General features: G+C 41.3%; 1 protein-coding gene across 1 annotated transcript in view; it reads left to right on the top strand.

The window, feature by feature from the left end:
• kirrel3a (kirre like nephrin family adhesion molecule 3a) overlaps positions 1-16,349 on the top strand; it is a 197,487-nt gene that overhangs the window by 119,641 nt on the left and 61,497 nt on the right. The window contains exon 3 of the mRNA XM_052117515.1: positions 13,139-13,288. Within this exon, the coding sequence (XP_051973475.1) occupies positions 13,139-13,288 (150 nt within the window). The remainder of the gene's footprint in view (positions 1-13,138; positions 13,289-16,349) is intronic.

Below are 16,349 nucleotides of genomic sequence, written 5' to 3'. Positions count from 1 at the left end.
GCCCCTTTTGCAGTGACTTAAAAATCAATCTCAACAACAGATGGAAAATTAAATAATAAATAATTAAATAAAAATAAATATACATTTTTTAATTGAAGTATTTTTAACATTTTGAATTTGACATAGGCCTTTTACTTCAATCTATATATGTAATCAAACTACATTTCAATAACACCTTTTTTTATATGAGATTAGTTACGAGACTAGAATATATTTTGGAGGTCCAGACTTTAAAACCCTTTTACTGTCCCTTATATTTACAGTGCATTTCCATAAGCATAGGTAAGACCATGGAAGACTGCTTATAACTGTGGTTAGGCTACTTTCTTTAATCTTTACCTCGTCAGTGCTGTTTAGCCATTTCAGATGTTAGATGTCCTCCACGGCATTTTAACTAGACAATTCTGAGTAGAAATCAAATGGGTTGCAATAGTTTTGTGGTAAGCACCGAGGTATCGAGGGAAGCCCAGACGAAGCGCGCTCCAGAGAGAGAGCAGTGCCCATCAAGCTTGGTTTTCATCTGGAGTAGAGTTCAACTGCGGTACTCGTCAAGTATAAATGTCTTGTTGCCGTCGAGAGCTGTTCACGCAAGTGTACAGGCAAAAGTATAACTGCAGCATCACGCGAATGCTTTTGTGATGGCTCGCGCAACACTCACACAAAAACCAGACTAGAATTGAGCTTCAGATGAGGAAGCATATTTAGTGCGTATAAAGCACCAAACGACAGATGCATATAATTAATTTAGCAGGAAAACCAATGCAATAACCAACACCTACTTAACTCCTGCTTCAGTTCCACTCAGACATCTGCAATTCCCCCAAAAAACATTAGGGGCTGGACTATAGTCATGCGGTGCTTGGGCCTTGAGTTTTGACTTAGCGACGTGCCTGATTACCACCTGCTGGTGAAATCTCCAAACTGCATATGCATGATCTGAATTTGGACTTTGTGCTTAGTTAAGAGGTGGTATTGAAACATTTTAGCATAATGACCAATTTGTTTGCAGTTTGCACACTCACAAAAATGTTTATTACCACAATTTATTTTAACTTGTCCCTCCTTTTCTTTAAAAATTGCAAAAATCTGGGTTACAGTGAGGCACTTACCTCAAAAGAATTTGTTTCAAAAGAATTTCAACAAGATGTAAACAATATGCGTGTGAAAGTTATATCCAATTTTACAACTTTGTTGCCATGATGATGTAACGCTGTGTACCCTAAAACAACCAATAAAATTAAGATTAAGACAGCTCATAATTAAACAAGTTTTAACAGAAGAATTAATGTAAGTGCTTTTATAAAATTTTGAGCGTCACATTTATGTCTTTAAACTTTAAAGGAAATTGGTCCCATTCACTCCCATTGTGTAACGATTGTGTGGAAGGAGGGGAAGGCAGACGGGAGGTGTGGATCCAAAAGCGGTCTTTATTTATAATAACACGAACACTGGGGAAAATAAAAGGTCCACGATGGGAAAAGGAAACTAAAATGCTGGATAACATACAGGAGGAGTGCGGACAGCGACCATACACGAAGGGTAGGGAAATCCTCGAACGGGCTGAGAGCTGGGAACAAGAGCAGCAGGGAGAGAGGTTAACACAGAACATGTAACGTCAACGATCGACAGCGGAAGGGGAAAACAGCGGGGTTTAAATGGACAGACACGATGATAACAAAATGACGAACAGGTGCGGACAATAACACGCAGACAGGGCCGGAAACGACGGGAAGAAGGGAAGTGTAGTTTTCACAGAGACAGTGAAACACGGGCGGACAACAAGGAAGACATGACAGGGAGCGTGAACGGTAAAACAGAAAACACGGGCGGACAACCAGGGAGCGTGACATGGAAAGTGACTAGTGACGGGTGAAACAGAAAACACGGGGCGGACAACACGAAACATGGTGCAGATGACGCGAAACACAGTGCAGGTGATACGAAACATGGTGCGGGTGACACGAAACCGTGACACATTGTAAGTGCCTCATTGTAACTTCGATTTTTGCTTTTTTAAAGAAAAGGAAATCAGCATTACGTCACAAATGCTGTCGATTGAGCTTAACTTGTATTGAACCTGGAATATTCCTTTATGTACATTTTGTTTGGCTCTATATGAAGTGTACATTCAATACCACAGATACTTTTGCTGCTCGCAACAGGCTTGTGTCGACTGGATCTGTTGGTATCATTACAGCAACGCTGTATATCTCAGATGACACATCTTTGGTCTTTTCTCATGTAAGGCGCTATAAATTTGAGCACAATAGCCATTCTGTCAGGTTGTGAATGCATCCCCTGACATTTTCTTACCAAGCAGCCTTGCCATTTTTTTCCACTAACTTTTCTTGATTGTTTGAAGGTTTTCGTGGTTGCTTCAGAAAGTGCCTGTCAAAAGTAGCATCAGACTGAGCAAAGCAAAACTACAACTGAGAATTAATTGCATTTCTATCATTAATTAAGGCAAACACTTCATCATCCACAGAACCCCAGAGAGACATGCTGCAAGTGCAGCTGTTTTACAGTCAAATGATGAGATGTACAAATTAATTTGTGCAAACAAATTGAAATGTTCTAAAACTAAGAAAAATGATGACCAAACTTGCTGTCTTTAGTATGCTGTCCTGAGCCACATTTTGTGTATGTGTGTTTATAAATGTGTGTGTTTTTGCAGTAGAGCATTAGATTAAAGAAAAAATGCAAAACAAACTTGTATCTTTTTTAAATTCATTGCACATTCCTCCCTCAAGCTTCTGTTTGTTCAATGTTGCTTCCAAATTCGCCTCAATTTGCTCGAAGTTGAACTTATTAGCTCTAAGAAATATTTATTGTGTAACGAAGGATTATGAAAGAGCAATTCAAGGATTTTGTAGTAGAACCTTATTCAAAGTGCAGTGATCAAATCCTGTTTAGCTAACGTTACTCATAATTGCTGGATCCAGGGGTCATTATTGCTAACAATGGTTGCTGATTGCATTCACGTATGTCTCTAGAAACAAACACTTAATATTTGAAGATCAATCTGTAGCTGCAGCCTCATTTAGTCCTCTTGTGATATGCAATTTAAAATATAGCCTATACCTTACCAAAGAAGGAATTTCATTGTGGACATTGGTTTTTCCACAAGTTAGTCATGTTTAGCCCTTGCCCTAGGCTGCATTTAGTCATGGACTTTAATTGAGCCTCTGAGGACTTTTCTTTCTCTGAGCATTTATAGGTGTCAAGAGACTCCTGGACATCATTGTACCATGGTATATTCAAGTACAGAGCTCTGGTACTTAACCAGCAGTGGGAACTGGACATGCAGTGAAGTCTTGCTTCAAAAATGATTGTGAAAATAACACTTATAAAAGCATTTAAGATTGGAAATGTTGCCGCTTTCGCTCTAAATCATTGACTTGATCAGCCAGCAGTACACAGGGCAGCTTTGGCTTTGTGTGTATAAAACCATTGTTTTAAGTGTGAAAAAATTACTCTTTTTACCTGAGCATTAATTAGCATCCAGGGACTCATGAATATCATTGTGCATCACTCTAAAAAATAAAGGTTCCAATAAACGGTATTCACAGTACTGCCATGAAGAACCATTTTTGGTTTCCTAAAGAACCTTTAAGTAAAGGAATAGTTCTCACAAAAATTATAATTCTCTTATCATATACTCAACCTTATAAGGTCTCAAAATCATACGTCTTTCTTTCTTTTGCGGAACACAAACAAAGTTTGTTGTGGTGACCAAATTTTCAAGCTCCAAAAAGGATGTAAAGGAAGCATAAAGGTAATACTGATCGAGCCTGAAATCATGGTTGCCAAGGAGACTGCTGGTGTAAAGATGTTTAGTGGAAAAGGAGTTATATTTTGATCTGTTTTACCCCAAACCGATCATATTACTTCAGAAGACATGGATTAAACCACTGGAGTTGTATATATATTACTTTTATGCTGCATTTATGTCCTTTTCGGAGCTTGAAGATTTGGTCACCATTGACTTGCATTGTATGGACAAACATCATATCATGATGGAGACATCATTTCTCCATCAAAATACATTTCATATTTAACCAACAGAGGCTTTTGTAAATTCAACAAATTCTTGCTTGCTTCTCGCTTCCACCGTATAGTTGAGGACAGACCTCTGATACTTAAAGTGATATTTCACCCCAAAATTTTATTTTTGTGATCACCTTCTCATCATTCCAAACCCATTTGACATTTTCTCTTCCCTGTAACACAAAATATGTTTAGCAGAATGGTAACCTCAGTCACCATTCACTTTCAGTGCATCTCTTTTCAATAAAATAAAAGTGAATGGTGACTGATGCTCTCGTTTTCTGTTCCACAGAAGAAAGAAAATCATGTTTGGGTTTGGAACAGTAAATTATTACAGAATTTTCAATTTCATTTTATGAACTATCGCTTAAACAAGTAGTCGCAACTGGTCATTAAGCAAAATCTTGCTTCATAGCGGTTGCCAAAATGAAAAGATTGGAATATGTTTCTGTTTTGCTGTAGAACCGTGACGCTATCAGCCTTCATCAATATGTTCAGAGCAGCCCTTTCCATGTTAAACCATTAGCAAATTGTTTCATGTTTAAAGCAATTCAAGGATTTTTTTGAGTCATTATCTCACTAATATTATGTAAATCCATAACACAATTTGGGAAACCAGTCTTATATTTTATCACCTGTAGTTTCACGTTGACAAAATTACGCACTTGTATGAACCTGCAAAACACCAGAATTCACAAATAATGAAACATAGATACTGTATCTATATATTTAAGGGTACTGTACGTATCCCCTGAGCTTGAAAGATGACAGATCTCATGTCAGAGATATTAAAGTGAACATAAAGCTTGATTAGGATGCCCATCAGTGTATTCCTCCCCTTTGGGTTTCACATCCACTCATTCAGAGCTTTGATCTGCCTCCTTTTAACCATCAGTTTCAATCGTCTTTCCATCCACTGGAGCATCAGTGAGAGGCCCACAGTCTTCTTGCGTGTGATAAATCTACGTTCCAGCTCTCTATTGCAGCAGCTATTGATCCGACATGAAGCCAAATCCATTTTTGTGGGATTCATTACCTTTAATAGGGTCATTTCACATTGTTTCTTCTAATTGACAGCCATTGTCTGTAGCCGCCCAGTCACGCATATTGGGGAATTCATCAGTGCTTTATTGAGGCGCCTGTATGCCTCAATAATCCCTAATGAAAACAGCTCTTAAATAAAAGGCAAAAGAAGATCCAGTGGCAGGAATCTGAAGGCAGTAATGACACTATAGATTCCTAATATAGGCTTTTTTACCAGAAAGCACAGGACAACCAAACTCAGTATTTAAAATAAAGGATCACTGGAGTTTCACAGACATGACATGATAACTGTTTACAAGATCATGTTCGGATTGAAATGTGCTCGGGGCTGCGATCTGTCTGCAGATACTTGCAGATTAACAGAAAATGAGACATATGTCTTGTGTAGAGTATCATGTGGCAATTTCGCTGGTTGCAACAGCATCATACATAATTTATTAAAGAGGCCATATTCTACACTTTTGTTGCATTTCATTTTTCCCCTGAAGTACACTTGTTATAAGGTTTCTTGCACCAAAAACATTTGTGATTGCCTTTCATACAACTATTTTTCACTCTTTCTCTGACTCATAAGGCCTGTTTACACCAAGTCCAAAGAAAGAGATAATTTTTCAAAGAGTCACTGCAGCTCCTCAATCCAGCATGTTAGTGGCACTAACCAGCAAACACCGGCATTGGATGTGCAGCTGATACACAGCTCTAAAAATGTAATACTTAATTAATAATTACAGTTCATGAACCCTTTGTACAGCAAACATTACTACGGTCTGTTTTTTAAAAGTCATCTTATGATTTTTTTGTCTTAATGTACATTATTTAAAATGTATATCACTGTGTTTGTTATATTCTCATGGCATTAAAAATAGCAGCGAAGTTCAGCAGTTGGTTTGCACTAAGTTCGTAGTAGAATATCACATGGTTAGAATCGTTACATGCAATATTTTACTATAGACAAATGAATTGCTTTATGCACACTGCTATTTTTATTGCAAGGACAATATAACTAAGTAAATTATTATTAATTTAAATAAAGAAAAGACCGTGAGCCAGTGTTTTATTTTATATTTATTTTAATATTATGAATCCTATTTTATACTATAGCCTACTGTTGTTCTTATTGTGCATTATTCCACGTGTATTAATATCACTGTACCGTGTATTATATTATCCAGGCATTAATCCAGACATTATAAAAACATAAGTTGCTCGTAGCAAAATGCATGTGCAAATAAATATGCAGCATTGTTCTTTACTCATCTCACTCGCATAAAAAACACTCCTCAAACAAATCCTCAAAATGAGTCAACACCATGGAAAGAACATAATGAAACAGTTATGCCAAATAAGGTAATTAAATGCTTTAAAAGGGTTCAATAAACTGAAAGTGCAGGCAGGGGACTGGTATAAATACGTGGATCATTGTGGACTACTCTAGACAGCACGCGATATACAAAATGTCCTAACAATTTTTCATGTCACAGTTGCGTATAAATAGGTCCTTTTTGCTACTGTACCTTTAAGACATATATATGTAAGTAACATCTGCTTTGATTGACTCATTTCTTGTAATTTCAGACTATCATTCATAAGTGTTGGCTGAATACTAAATTCTGAATAGGCGTTTATATATAAACAAGCGGTCATAAGTTAATACAGTATATGCTCATGGTTACAACATCAATACCAATGTCTGAACTGCCTTTTTTTGTTGCTTTGATTCAATGAATGGCATTGGTATACTTTGCTTTGTGCTTTGCTTTGTCTACATGGCACATTGAACTTGTTTAAAAAAAAAAAGAAAATCATGTTTTCCTTTCTATGTTTCTGTTAATAATGCTGTGTAATGCTTTTATGGATCAGTGCCCTCTGGAAAACCTCTTTTAAGACTTCTGCTTGTGTCACGCAGGATGTCATGTGTTTAATAAGAATATTTTTCTGATTGTGTGGCGCTTTGCAAAGATGTGCAAATCCTTCGACAGCAGAGTAAACATTTTAAACTGAATCAATAATTACTTTGACTTTAATCTGCTTCCTTGTTTAAATTGCAGCTTAAAGCTATTCTACAGTCTTTTTAAATAGGCATAAAACACATTTACAGTGTGCTTTGTATTGTGTAGCAGTTTGATCAGTGATAAAACATTTTATGTTCAAATTAGGGCTGTCAATCGATTAAAATTGTGTAATCAAATTAATTACATGGTGTCTCGATTAATTAATCACGATTAATCGCATATACAAATATTTGCTGAGAAAGCCCCTCATATAACAATAATTCAATATATAATGATGAAATAATTATACATAGTTATCTTTAAATATACATATACATATTTCAGTCTCTTATTGTGAAGTGAAATATTGTCACATTTATTCAACTACAATAGAAATAGAACAAAACATTAGCACAAATAGTACTAAGCCCCCAACAGCATACTAATTTAATAATTTTGTTCCAGACAATGAGTGTAAATAATTGTCTTAAACAGTTTTCTTGTTTGCAAGCCAATGGGTTCGGTATTTTTAGTTGCTTGCAGAGAAAAGAGTCATATACACAATCTAGGCCAGATGTAGGCATGGGCAGGATTGGCAAAATATGAGTTTTGCCAACCTAATCAAGCGATTGGCAAAGAAAGCATTAAATAAAATATTAAATTTGTACTATTTGTGCATTTGGTTAAAAGCAATTTGGGGTGGGATGTGTGTTGCAAACACTGAGGGTGGGCTGTAGACTATTCCAACCAATCACAAAATAGCACCAGATATGTGTAGTCGTTTTCTATTTTTGTCATTGGCCGAAAGCAATGACTCTCTCAAGAAGCAGCTACTGCAAACCAGAGCGTCAGGGACATCATGTGAGTGAGAACGGTAATAAGAGATAGTTTTGTGCAATGCATACATTTAAGTGCCCATAAAAAAGCCTGGTAGTGTCTCTAGCAGTGACTATCTGTGGCTTCTGTTAATGTACCACAGGCACCCTCTTCCCACTCATCAAATATCTCCCTCCAACTCAGCTCCCCAAAATCACGCTTTGGGTGTTCGAGAAAAACTGGACCGGAATTGTGAAGTACCATCCCATACAATATTAGCCAATTGTTACTGCTCGCGACAGTGGTTGGAGACAGTGTTTTTTGGGACGCGTGTTTCTGTCTCTCGTTGTATGTTCATGTCGCTGAGAGATGCTGTCTTCACCTTGCATCTTACATCTCTTATATTTACATCTTTTTATAGTGCTATGAAATATTTTTTTTGTAATTATGCTTTAAACTACTCTGTTATTGCCAAGAAAATAACATTTGGTGCTGACATGACATTAATTTCCATTTATCCATCTGTCCGTACGTCCATCCATCTAATTATTTGGATGTGGATTTTGTAGTTACCGAGTTTTCTCAAAATCTTAGCATATTAGCCAAACTTGTTTGTCACAGGACATATCACAGTCTAAAAGACCTGATTTCAGTCATGCAATAAATAATGACTTCTTTAAGCAGTTCCCATCTTTGTTCAAATTTAAGGTTCTTAATATTATATATTATTGATCTCCCCATCTAATATATTTAATTCCATCCTCGTATTCATTCTTTATATTATTTCTCTCAACTCCATCCTTGCATTTGTGTGGACTCTGATTTGTCCATGTAATCTGCTTTAAGGCTGGAAGTCTTTTGCTGTATTTTATTTCTTAGTAATGAAGGTAGTATTCCAATAATAAAGTTGTCAGGACCCACTTAAATCTTCTGATTATGTACGACGTTACATATTATATTTTTAATATGGGGAATAAGTGTAAAACATAGGTGTAATGGGCCTTATGATCTTAACAATTATGCCATGTCGCGGCAATTACAGGCAATTGCAAACTCCTCCTCTGAATTCGTGAGCCACTGGGCTAGGGGGTCCACGACTTCGTGAACTCGACTGTGGGTAAAAGCACACATTTTCAGCCTCATGGGAGGTTAAACGATACACCCGGCCAGCTGTTCAGTATTACCAAACTCTACCTGTTTGTACCTGAAAGAACATGGAACGAAACCGGCTATGGATATTGGAAAATCTCGCAAAGGTATTGGGTATTGCCCAGCCCGCTGCACTATAGATGTCTACTAGAGAGGTGCCATTGGCCAGTGCCCTTGAGGATACCACACTCCTTGTAGAGTGTGCTAGAACCCGGGGTGAGCACGGCCTGGGTCTGGTAGGCCAATGTGATGGCATCCACGATCCATTGGGCAAGCCTCTGTTTGCAGAAAGCGTTCCGCTTTCCGCTGTCCACCAAAGCAGACAAAGAGCTGCTCAGAGCATCTAAAGCTCAATCCAAGTAGATGTGCAAAGCACACACTGCTTTGCACATACACTTACATTTACATTTATGCATTTGGCAGACGCTTTTATCCAAAGCAACTTACAGTGCACTTATTACAGGGACAATCCCTAAAAGGGGTCATCCCCCCAGAGCAACCTGGAGTTAAGTGCCTTGCTCAAGGACACAATGGTGGTGGCCGTGGGGTTAGAACCAGCGACCTTTTGATTAACAGCCCTGTGCTTTAGCCACTACGCCACCGCCACTCCACATGATAAGGCTGGGTCTGCCTCCTCCTGGGGCAGTGCTTGCAGGCGCACCACCTGATCCCTAAAAGGGGTCATGGTAACCTTGGGCAAATAGCTCGGTCGGGGTCTCAGGATCACGTGAGAGTCTTCCGGACCGAACTCCAGGCATGTTTCGCTGACAAAGAATGCTTACAGTTCCCCAACCCTCTTGAGCCTTCTTCACAATGGAGTCTATGTGGGTGTCCACTTCAGGTCCTGAGAGATGGTAGATGGTAGTCGTCGTCGGCAACCGTCCGTCTCGGGAGACGATGGTGTAGCTCGGTGCGTCTATCTGCACCGCCGGGAATGGCTGTACAGACCAATTCTAGAGTGGCAGTCCTTGCCGCACTGGGCGCAGGAGAAGGGGGATGGCTGGTCAGGCTGCTGTTGCCGCTGCTTCCGCCTAGCTCTCTTTGCCACGGCAGTGTCGTTTCGTGCCGCTTCTGCTTTGATTGTTACCTGCCGGACTGCTTGTCGCCAAGCGGAGCGATCATCAGCCAGTCTCTCCCATGCACTGGGGGCAATGCCGCATTGCTTCAAGTCCTTTTGCAGACGTCTTTGAAGCGCAATTTGGGAGCCCTGTGGTTCTGGTGCCTTCAGCCAGCTCGCCGTAGAGGAGGTCTTTGGGGATGCGGCCTGCGTCCATCCTCCTGACATGCCCAAGCCACCGCAGCCGTCTTTCGCTGAGCGTTGCATACAAACTGCTCATGTTGGCTCGTTCCAGCACCTCGGTGTTGGGGATCTTGTCCTGCCACTTGATATGCAGTATGCGACGCAGGCACCGCATGTGGAAGCTGTTGAGTTTCTTCTTGTGCCTTACGTAGGTGGTCCATGACTCGCTGCCATAAAGGAGCGTACTGAGCACGCAGGCTTGGTACACGCGCAGTCTGGTCGTCTCAGTGAGGCTAGAGTTGTTCCACACTCGCTGATTTAACTTGGCCATGACTGCGGCTGCCTTGGCGATTCTGCTGTTGATCTCAGGGTCGATGGATAACGAACTTGAGATCGTGGACCCAAGGTACGTGAAGTTCTCAACAACGTCCAGGCTGTACCCGTCGATGGCGGTGTTTGGAGGGTCTCTGCTCCCTGCATCATGACGTTGGTCTTCTTCAGGCTGATGGTCAATCCAAACTCCTTGCAGGCGTGTGAGAGGCAGTTGACAAGCTGCTGGAGTCCGTCTGCCGTGTGTGAAGTCAAGGCTGCGTCATCAGCGAAGAGCATCTCACGAATGAGTACCTCTGTGACTTTGGTCTTGGCACGGAGACGGGCTATGTTGTAGAGCTTGCCGTCCGACCTAGTGCGGATGTAGACACCCTCGCTGCAGTCTTTGATGGCGTATTGAAGGAGCATGGAGAAGAAGATACCAAAGAGTGTGGGCGCAAGGACGCAGCCTTGTTTCACTCCACTGCTGACTGGGAAGGCTTCGGATGTTGCGCCGTTGTAGCATACTGTGCTGTGCATATTCTCGTGGAAGGACGTGACCACTGCAAGCAGGTGCGGGGGCAACCAATCTTCTGCAGCAACCTGAAGAGTCCGCTTCTGCTGACCAGATCAAACGCCTTTGTGAGGTCGATGAAGGCGATGTAGAGTGGCATATGCTGCTCCTGACACTTCTCCTGCAGCTGGCGTAGTGAGAAGATCATGTCTACTGTTGATCGGCCATCCCTGAAGCCGCACTGGGACTCGGGGTAGACGCTGGAGGCGAGGGTCTGCAGGCGGGCCAGAGCGACGCTGGCTAACACTTTGCCTACAATGCTGAGGAGGGAGATGCCCGGTAGTTGTTGCAGTCACTACGGTCTCCCTTGTTCTTGTACAAGGTGACAATGTTAGTGTCTCGCATGTCCTGGGGGATGTAGCCCTGTTCCCAGCAGAGACAGAGGAGGTCGTGAAGTGGTTTTAGCAGGGCTGGTTTCCGCTCTTTAGAACCTCGGGAGGGATTCCATCGCTCCCTGGCCTTCCTGCAGGCAAGGCAGTCGATGGCTTTGCTGAGCTCGTCCATGGTTGGTGGGGTATCTAGCTCCTCCATGACTGGTAGGTCTGGGATGGCGTTGAGAGCCGTGTCAGTCACCACGTTCAGCGTTGCGTATAGCTCAAGGTAGTGCTCCGTCCATCGCTTCATCTGCTTTTCCTGGTCGGTGATAACCTCTCCCGTCTTGGACTTGAGGGGGGCGGTCTTGGAGGGGGTTGGGCCTGTTGCCTTCTTGATGCCCTCGTACATCCCTCTTGCGTTTCCTGTCTCGGCAGCTCTTTGTATGCTGCTGCAGAGGTCTAGCCAGTAGGTGTTGGCGCAGTGGCGGGCGGTCTGCTGGGCTTTGTTCCTGGCAGTCCGGAGGGATTGTAAGATACTAGGGCTTGGATTGGCCTTGTAGGCCAGAAGGGCTTTCCTTTTGCCTCAGTCACGGGCTCCATTTCTTCCCAGTGTGCCTCGTACCAGTCGACATTTTTCCGCTCCTTCTTCCCGTGAGGCGGTAATGGCGGCGTTGTAAACCAGCGTCGCTGAGGCGGAGCCACTTGGAGTCGATGGTGTCATCTGCTGACACTCCTCGCTGAGGGCGTGTTCCAACCTGCTGATGAACTGCTGGGTTTTCTCAGGATTGCTGGCGCAGCAGGCATTTATGCGTGGGCGACCCTTCTTCTTGGAGTGGTACAACCTTTTGGGTGTAGTGCGCACCTTGCTTGCTACGAGGGCATGGTCCGTATCGCAGTCGGCACTGTGGTAACTGCGGGTGAGGAGGACGCAACCAATATCCGCTCTTCTGGTGATGACCAGGTCAAGCTGGTGCCAGTGGCGGGATCGGGGGTGCCTCCATGACACCTGGTGGATCTCTTTACACTTGAAGAAGGTGTTGGTCACACACAGGCCGTGGTGGCACAAGAGCTCGAGCAGTCTCTGGCCGTTCTCGTTTATCTTCCCCCTCCCAAAGCTTCCGAGGCAGGTGGGCCAAGCCTTCATACTCAAGGTAGATGGTAGTAACATACACAATACATTACAGTTTAAATTGTCTTGCATCGCCTTGCTGGACAGCAAAAGACAAATTTAATAGGTCCTAATTTCACTGTCTCACCCACCATGCAAAACAAGCTGAATTCCATTATATAAGCTATGTTAATGTAAGTGGTTCGAAATATTTTGAATTGCTATAGCTCACTCTGCTTGCTCTGTAATGTTATGTGGCTAGAGTTACAAACAGCACATAAATATTGAATGGTGATTTAAACTGACTGGAACTACCCGTGCATTCAACTGTTTGAACCGCACGCATTCCAGCCAATCAGAATTGAGTATTCGAACAGACCATGGTATAAGGTTTGATCTGTGCTTATCTAATGCAATGATGTTCTTATATATTTTTAAGTTTCCATATACTTTTTGAGGTGACTGTATGTAGCTTATTTTATGTTGCTTTGATAAGAACACATCTGCCAGGAATATAATTGTTTAATCTAAGCGCTTGTGTTTCAGGATATCCACGCTATGATGTAATTGGGGACCACAGCAAAGGGGAATATCACCTATTGATTCAGAGGACAGAACTGACCGATGACGGCAGCTTTGAGTGTCAAGCCATCCAAGTCGGTAGCAGATCAAGACCTGCTCGGCTCACTGTTTTAGGTCAGTCTTTCTCAATAACACAACTTTCAAAGAAATCAGGATGGATGGATGAATGCATAGAAACAGGAATGCATACTGTAGATGACATTCTAAAGAAACAGAAAATGAAATGTTATTTGTTGAACTTTAAAAGGTTCTCCTGTGGCATCAGCCTTGTAAAACATTTTTAGTTCTGAATGGAGCCTTTATTTTAAAGAGAGTGGAAAGATTGATGGATGAAAGGATGAACCGGCTGACAGTCAGACAAATCAATAAATACTTTAACTAAAATTCATTCAATGCATTCAAGCACTGATAGTATAGAATAAAGTGTGAGCTATAGAAAGAGAAAGCGAGAAAAAGCATTGCTTCTGAAATACCGTGAATGTAGACAAGAACAAAGTTCAATGTCTGAGTCAGATAAATGTGTGAAATTCTGAAATCAGAGCTAATCAGCTTTAATAAGACACATTAGAAATGTTTGCGATCGATGTAGTCCCTGACACAAACGCATTGCGTCAGCTTAGCTCCTGGGCAGCCCAACTCAGCCTGATTATCATTATTGATCTCTCTCCTTCCTTTGTTAAAACTATGATATATTCCATATAGTTCATTATACTGGCCTCAAAGTAACAGCATTTTAAACCAGTAATCTGAGTCTAGACACTTAAAGCCAATCTAAGATTCCGGCGATTCGAGGTCCATTAAAATGATTAATTGTAGATGAGAGGCTGCTCATTTGTTTTTATTTTTTACTGGTTTGGTGGCAGCAGAGACAAATCATCATGCTCCCTAGGGCAGAGCCATTAGCCTGACATGTAATCCCACACAAACTGGCTTACTTCTGAAAAGTTGCATACAAAACCGCAAGCGGCTCCTGAGAGAGGTAATGAACCTCATGTAGGGACTCTGTCACCGTCAATCCCGTCACTTCCCTCCCGTGGGACAACGGAGCGTAACCACAGTCAGACGCAACCTTCTATTTTCTTTCTTTCTTTCTTAATAACTTGCTTATAACCTGCTTGGGTGCCTTGCCTGTGAAGTCTCAAACCTGTTTGTCACTTACGGAGAAAAATGGCTGGAGAAGCTTTTTCCTGACTTTGTCTTTGAAGCTTGCTGTTTAGGCTCAAATCCAGGGTGCCGCTATGATGCATTCATATATCTGGGTCTTGAGTCATGGTCGCAGTTACGCCAGTGTCTATTAAATACTTTCTCCAGTTCCCCACAGAGCACTGGCAAAGCTCATGCTCATCATTTCTTATTCTCTTTCAAGTCGCACAGCCTCACAATAAGGCTCTCAAACAATCCTGCTCATTTTCGGATGTGTAATAACTCTAGGTCAACCCCGCTGAGGTGACAGCAGTGGGAGGCAGCTGACCTGTCGGATTGACATTTGAAAATTGAACCCCCATATGAGAGTTGTGGGGTAACCCAGTTTGCTTTGTTGTGGCCAGGCTACTGAATAAGACATGAGGTGGTGTAGGTACACATTGCTGAAGAGGGACCCCTGAGGCTAATTAGATCCAAGGAATTCCCCTAAAGCCAAGCTGAGAAACAAGAGAGAGCAAATGGTGTAGGAATTCAGTCAGTGAACCATGGGGAGGAACCCCAGACACTTCCAAAGGTCACTATTGTTTAAAAAGAGCCACTGCAGTGTTTCTGTAAGCTCACAGCATTTGTTCTGCACATTGTCTTCTGCTCTGAGCTAAATAGGCTTATAAGATTTGGCTGCTCTCTGGCTTAATTAAAGACTTTCTTTTTCTTTCTTTTCTTTTCCTTCCTTCCTTCCTTCAGACCAACCAACTGTCCATTCTTAAGGGTAAATCATTATTACATAAATTGACACACTTAATGCGTCAACTTTCTGTGTAAATTGATTGTAAAATCATTCTTACATGAGTTTAAACTTTCAATGTGATGAATTTCTCTGTAAATTGATCATAAAATCATTCTTATTTGAGTTGACACATTCAATGCGACGAATTTCTGTGAAAATTGATTGTAAAATCATCGTTATGTTAATTGAAACATTCATTGCGATTAATTTCTGCGTAAATTGATTGTAAAAAATCATTCTTCATTCACATCAACTGTCACAACAAACTATGATTGACCATTTTTGTGCTAGTGTTTTATGGATAGGATGATCAACACCAAGGTACAATACAGTACAACTTAACACAATTTGTTTTTACAACTTTACTATATCTCACAGCCTTGTTTTTGTTGGTGTAAAATTAAATATGCCGCCTTCTCTGACTAATGCCTATTGCTTTGGAATAATGTTTTTTTTTATAGCCCAACACATAAAAGCCCTTTTATTGTAATTCTGTCCCACTTCAAGTGCCTGGATGACAAATATTAACATGCTTTCTCTGCATATGTAAATAATTCATAAAACTCAAAGGAAGCATATGCATATTTAGTGAAAATCTCTGGTGTAGTAAAAGCTTACATAATAAATCTGAATTGTAAGAAACATTACAGAAGTTTGCATTCTTGACCAATTGAAAACTCATTTTCAAGTTTTGTTTTTTCACACCTCTTGGAGTCTAATTGTCCAGTCACTTCACATTAATTAGTTCTAAATCTGGACTTCTCAGACTAGTCATTGGAGAAAAACCAGTGGATTGAAGCTTTGTACAAGATGTTATCCTTTGCCTTAAATGTGTGTTAAACAAGCCATGTTAACCTGTCCCAGAGGGAGACATCAGTCCTAATGAGAGGGGACGGCAATTACTTGTATTCTTCCAAAGAGAAGAGGCTGTTCTGATCCTCCTCTTCGTGGATAAACCACCCGTCAGAGGATCATCACCAGATTCACAGAAAACTAGAATTAAAGTCAAAGGAAAGACTTCATGTTGTCTTTTTGTTTTTTGTTTTTTTCGAAGGTTCTCGGCCTTTCGCAGCAAGCTAACTCCCTCAACCCTGTCCAAATACGCCTACCGTCTCCTCATGTTAATGTCAATGCTTGCGCAAAGAGGCACATCACAGCCAGATTTGGGATGGAAAGAGCAAACAATGCTGTGAAGAAATTGAAAATGTGGAGTTCACAGATGCAGGGCTTGACCTGAATAACAGC

The sequence above is a fragment of the Xyrauchen texanus genome, chromosome 44, assembly GCF_025860055.1.
Source record: "Xyrauchen texanus isolate HMW12.3.18 chromosome 44, RBS_HiC_50CHRs, whole genome shotgun sequence".
Classification (NCBI taxonomy): domain Eukaryota; kingdom Metazoa; phylum Chordata; class Actinopteri; order Cypriniformes; family Catostomidae; genus Xyrauchen; species Xyrauchen texanus.
Note: the sequence above shows the minus strand (reverse complement) of the source record. Positions and strands in the feature narration are given on the sequence as shown.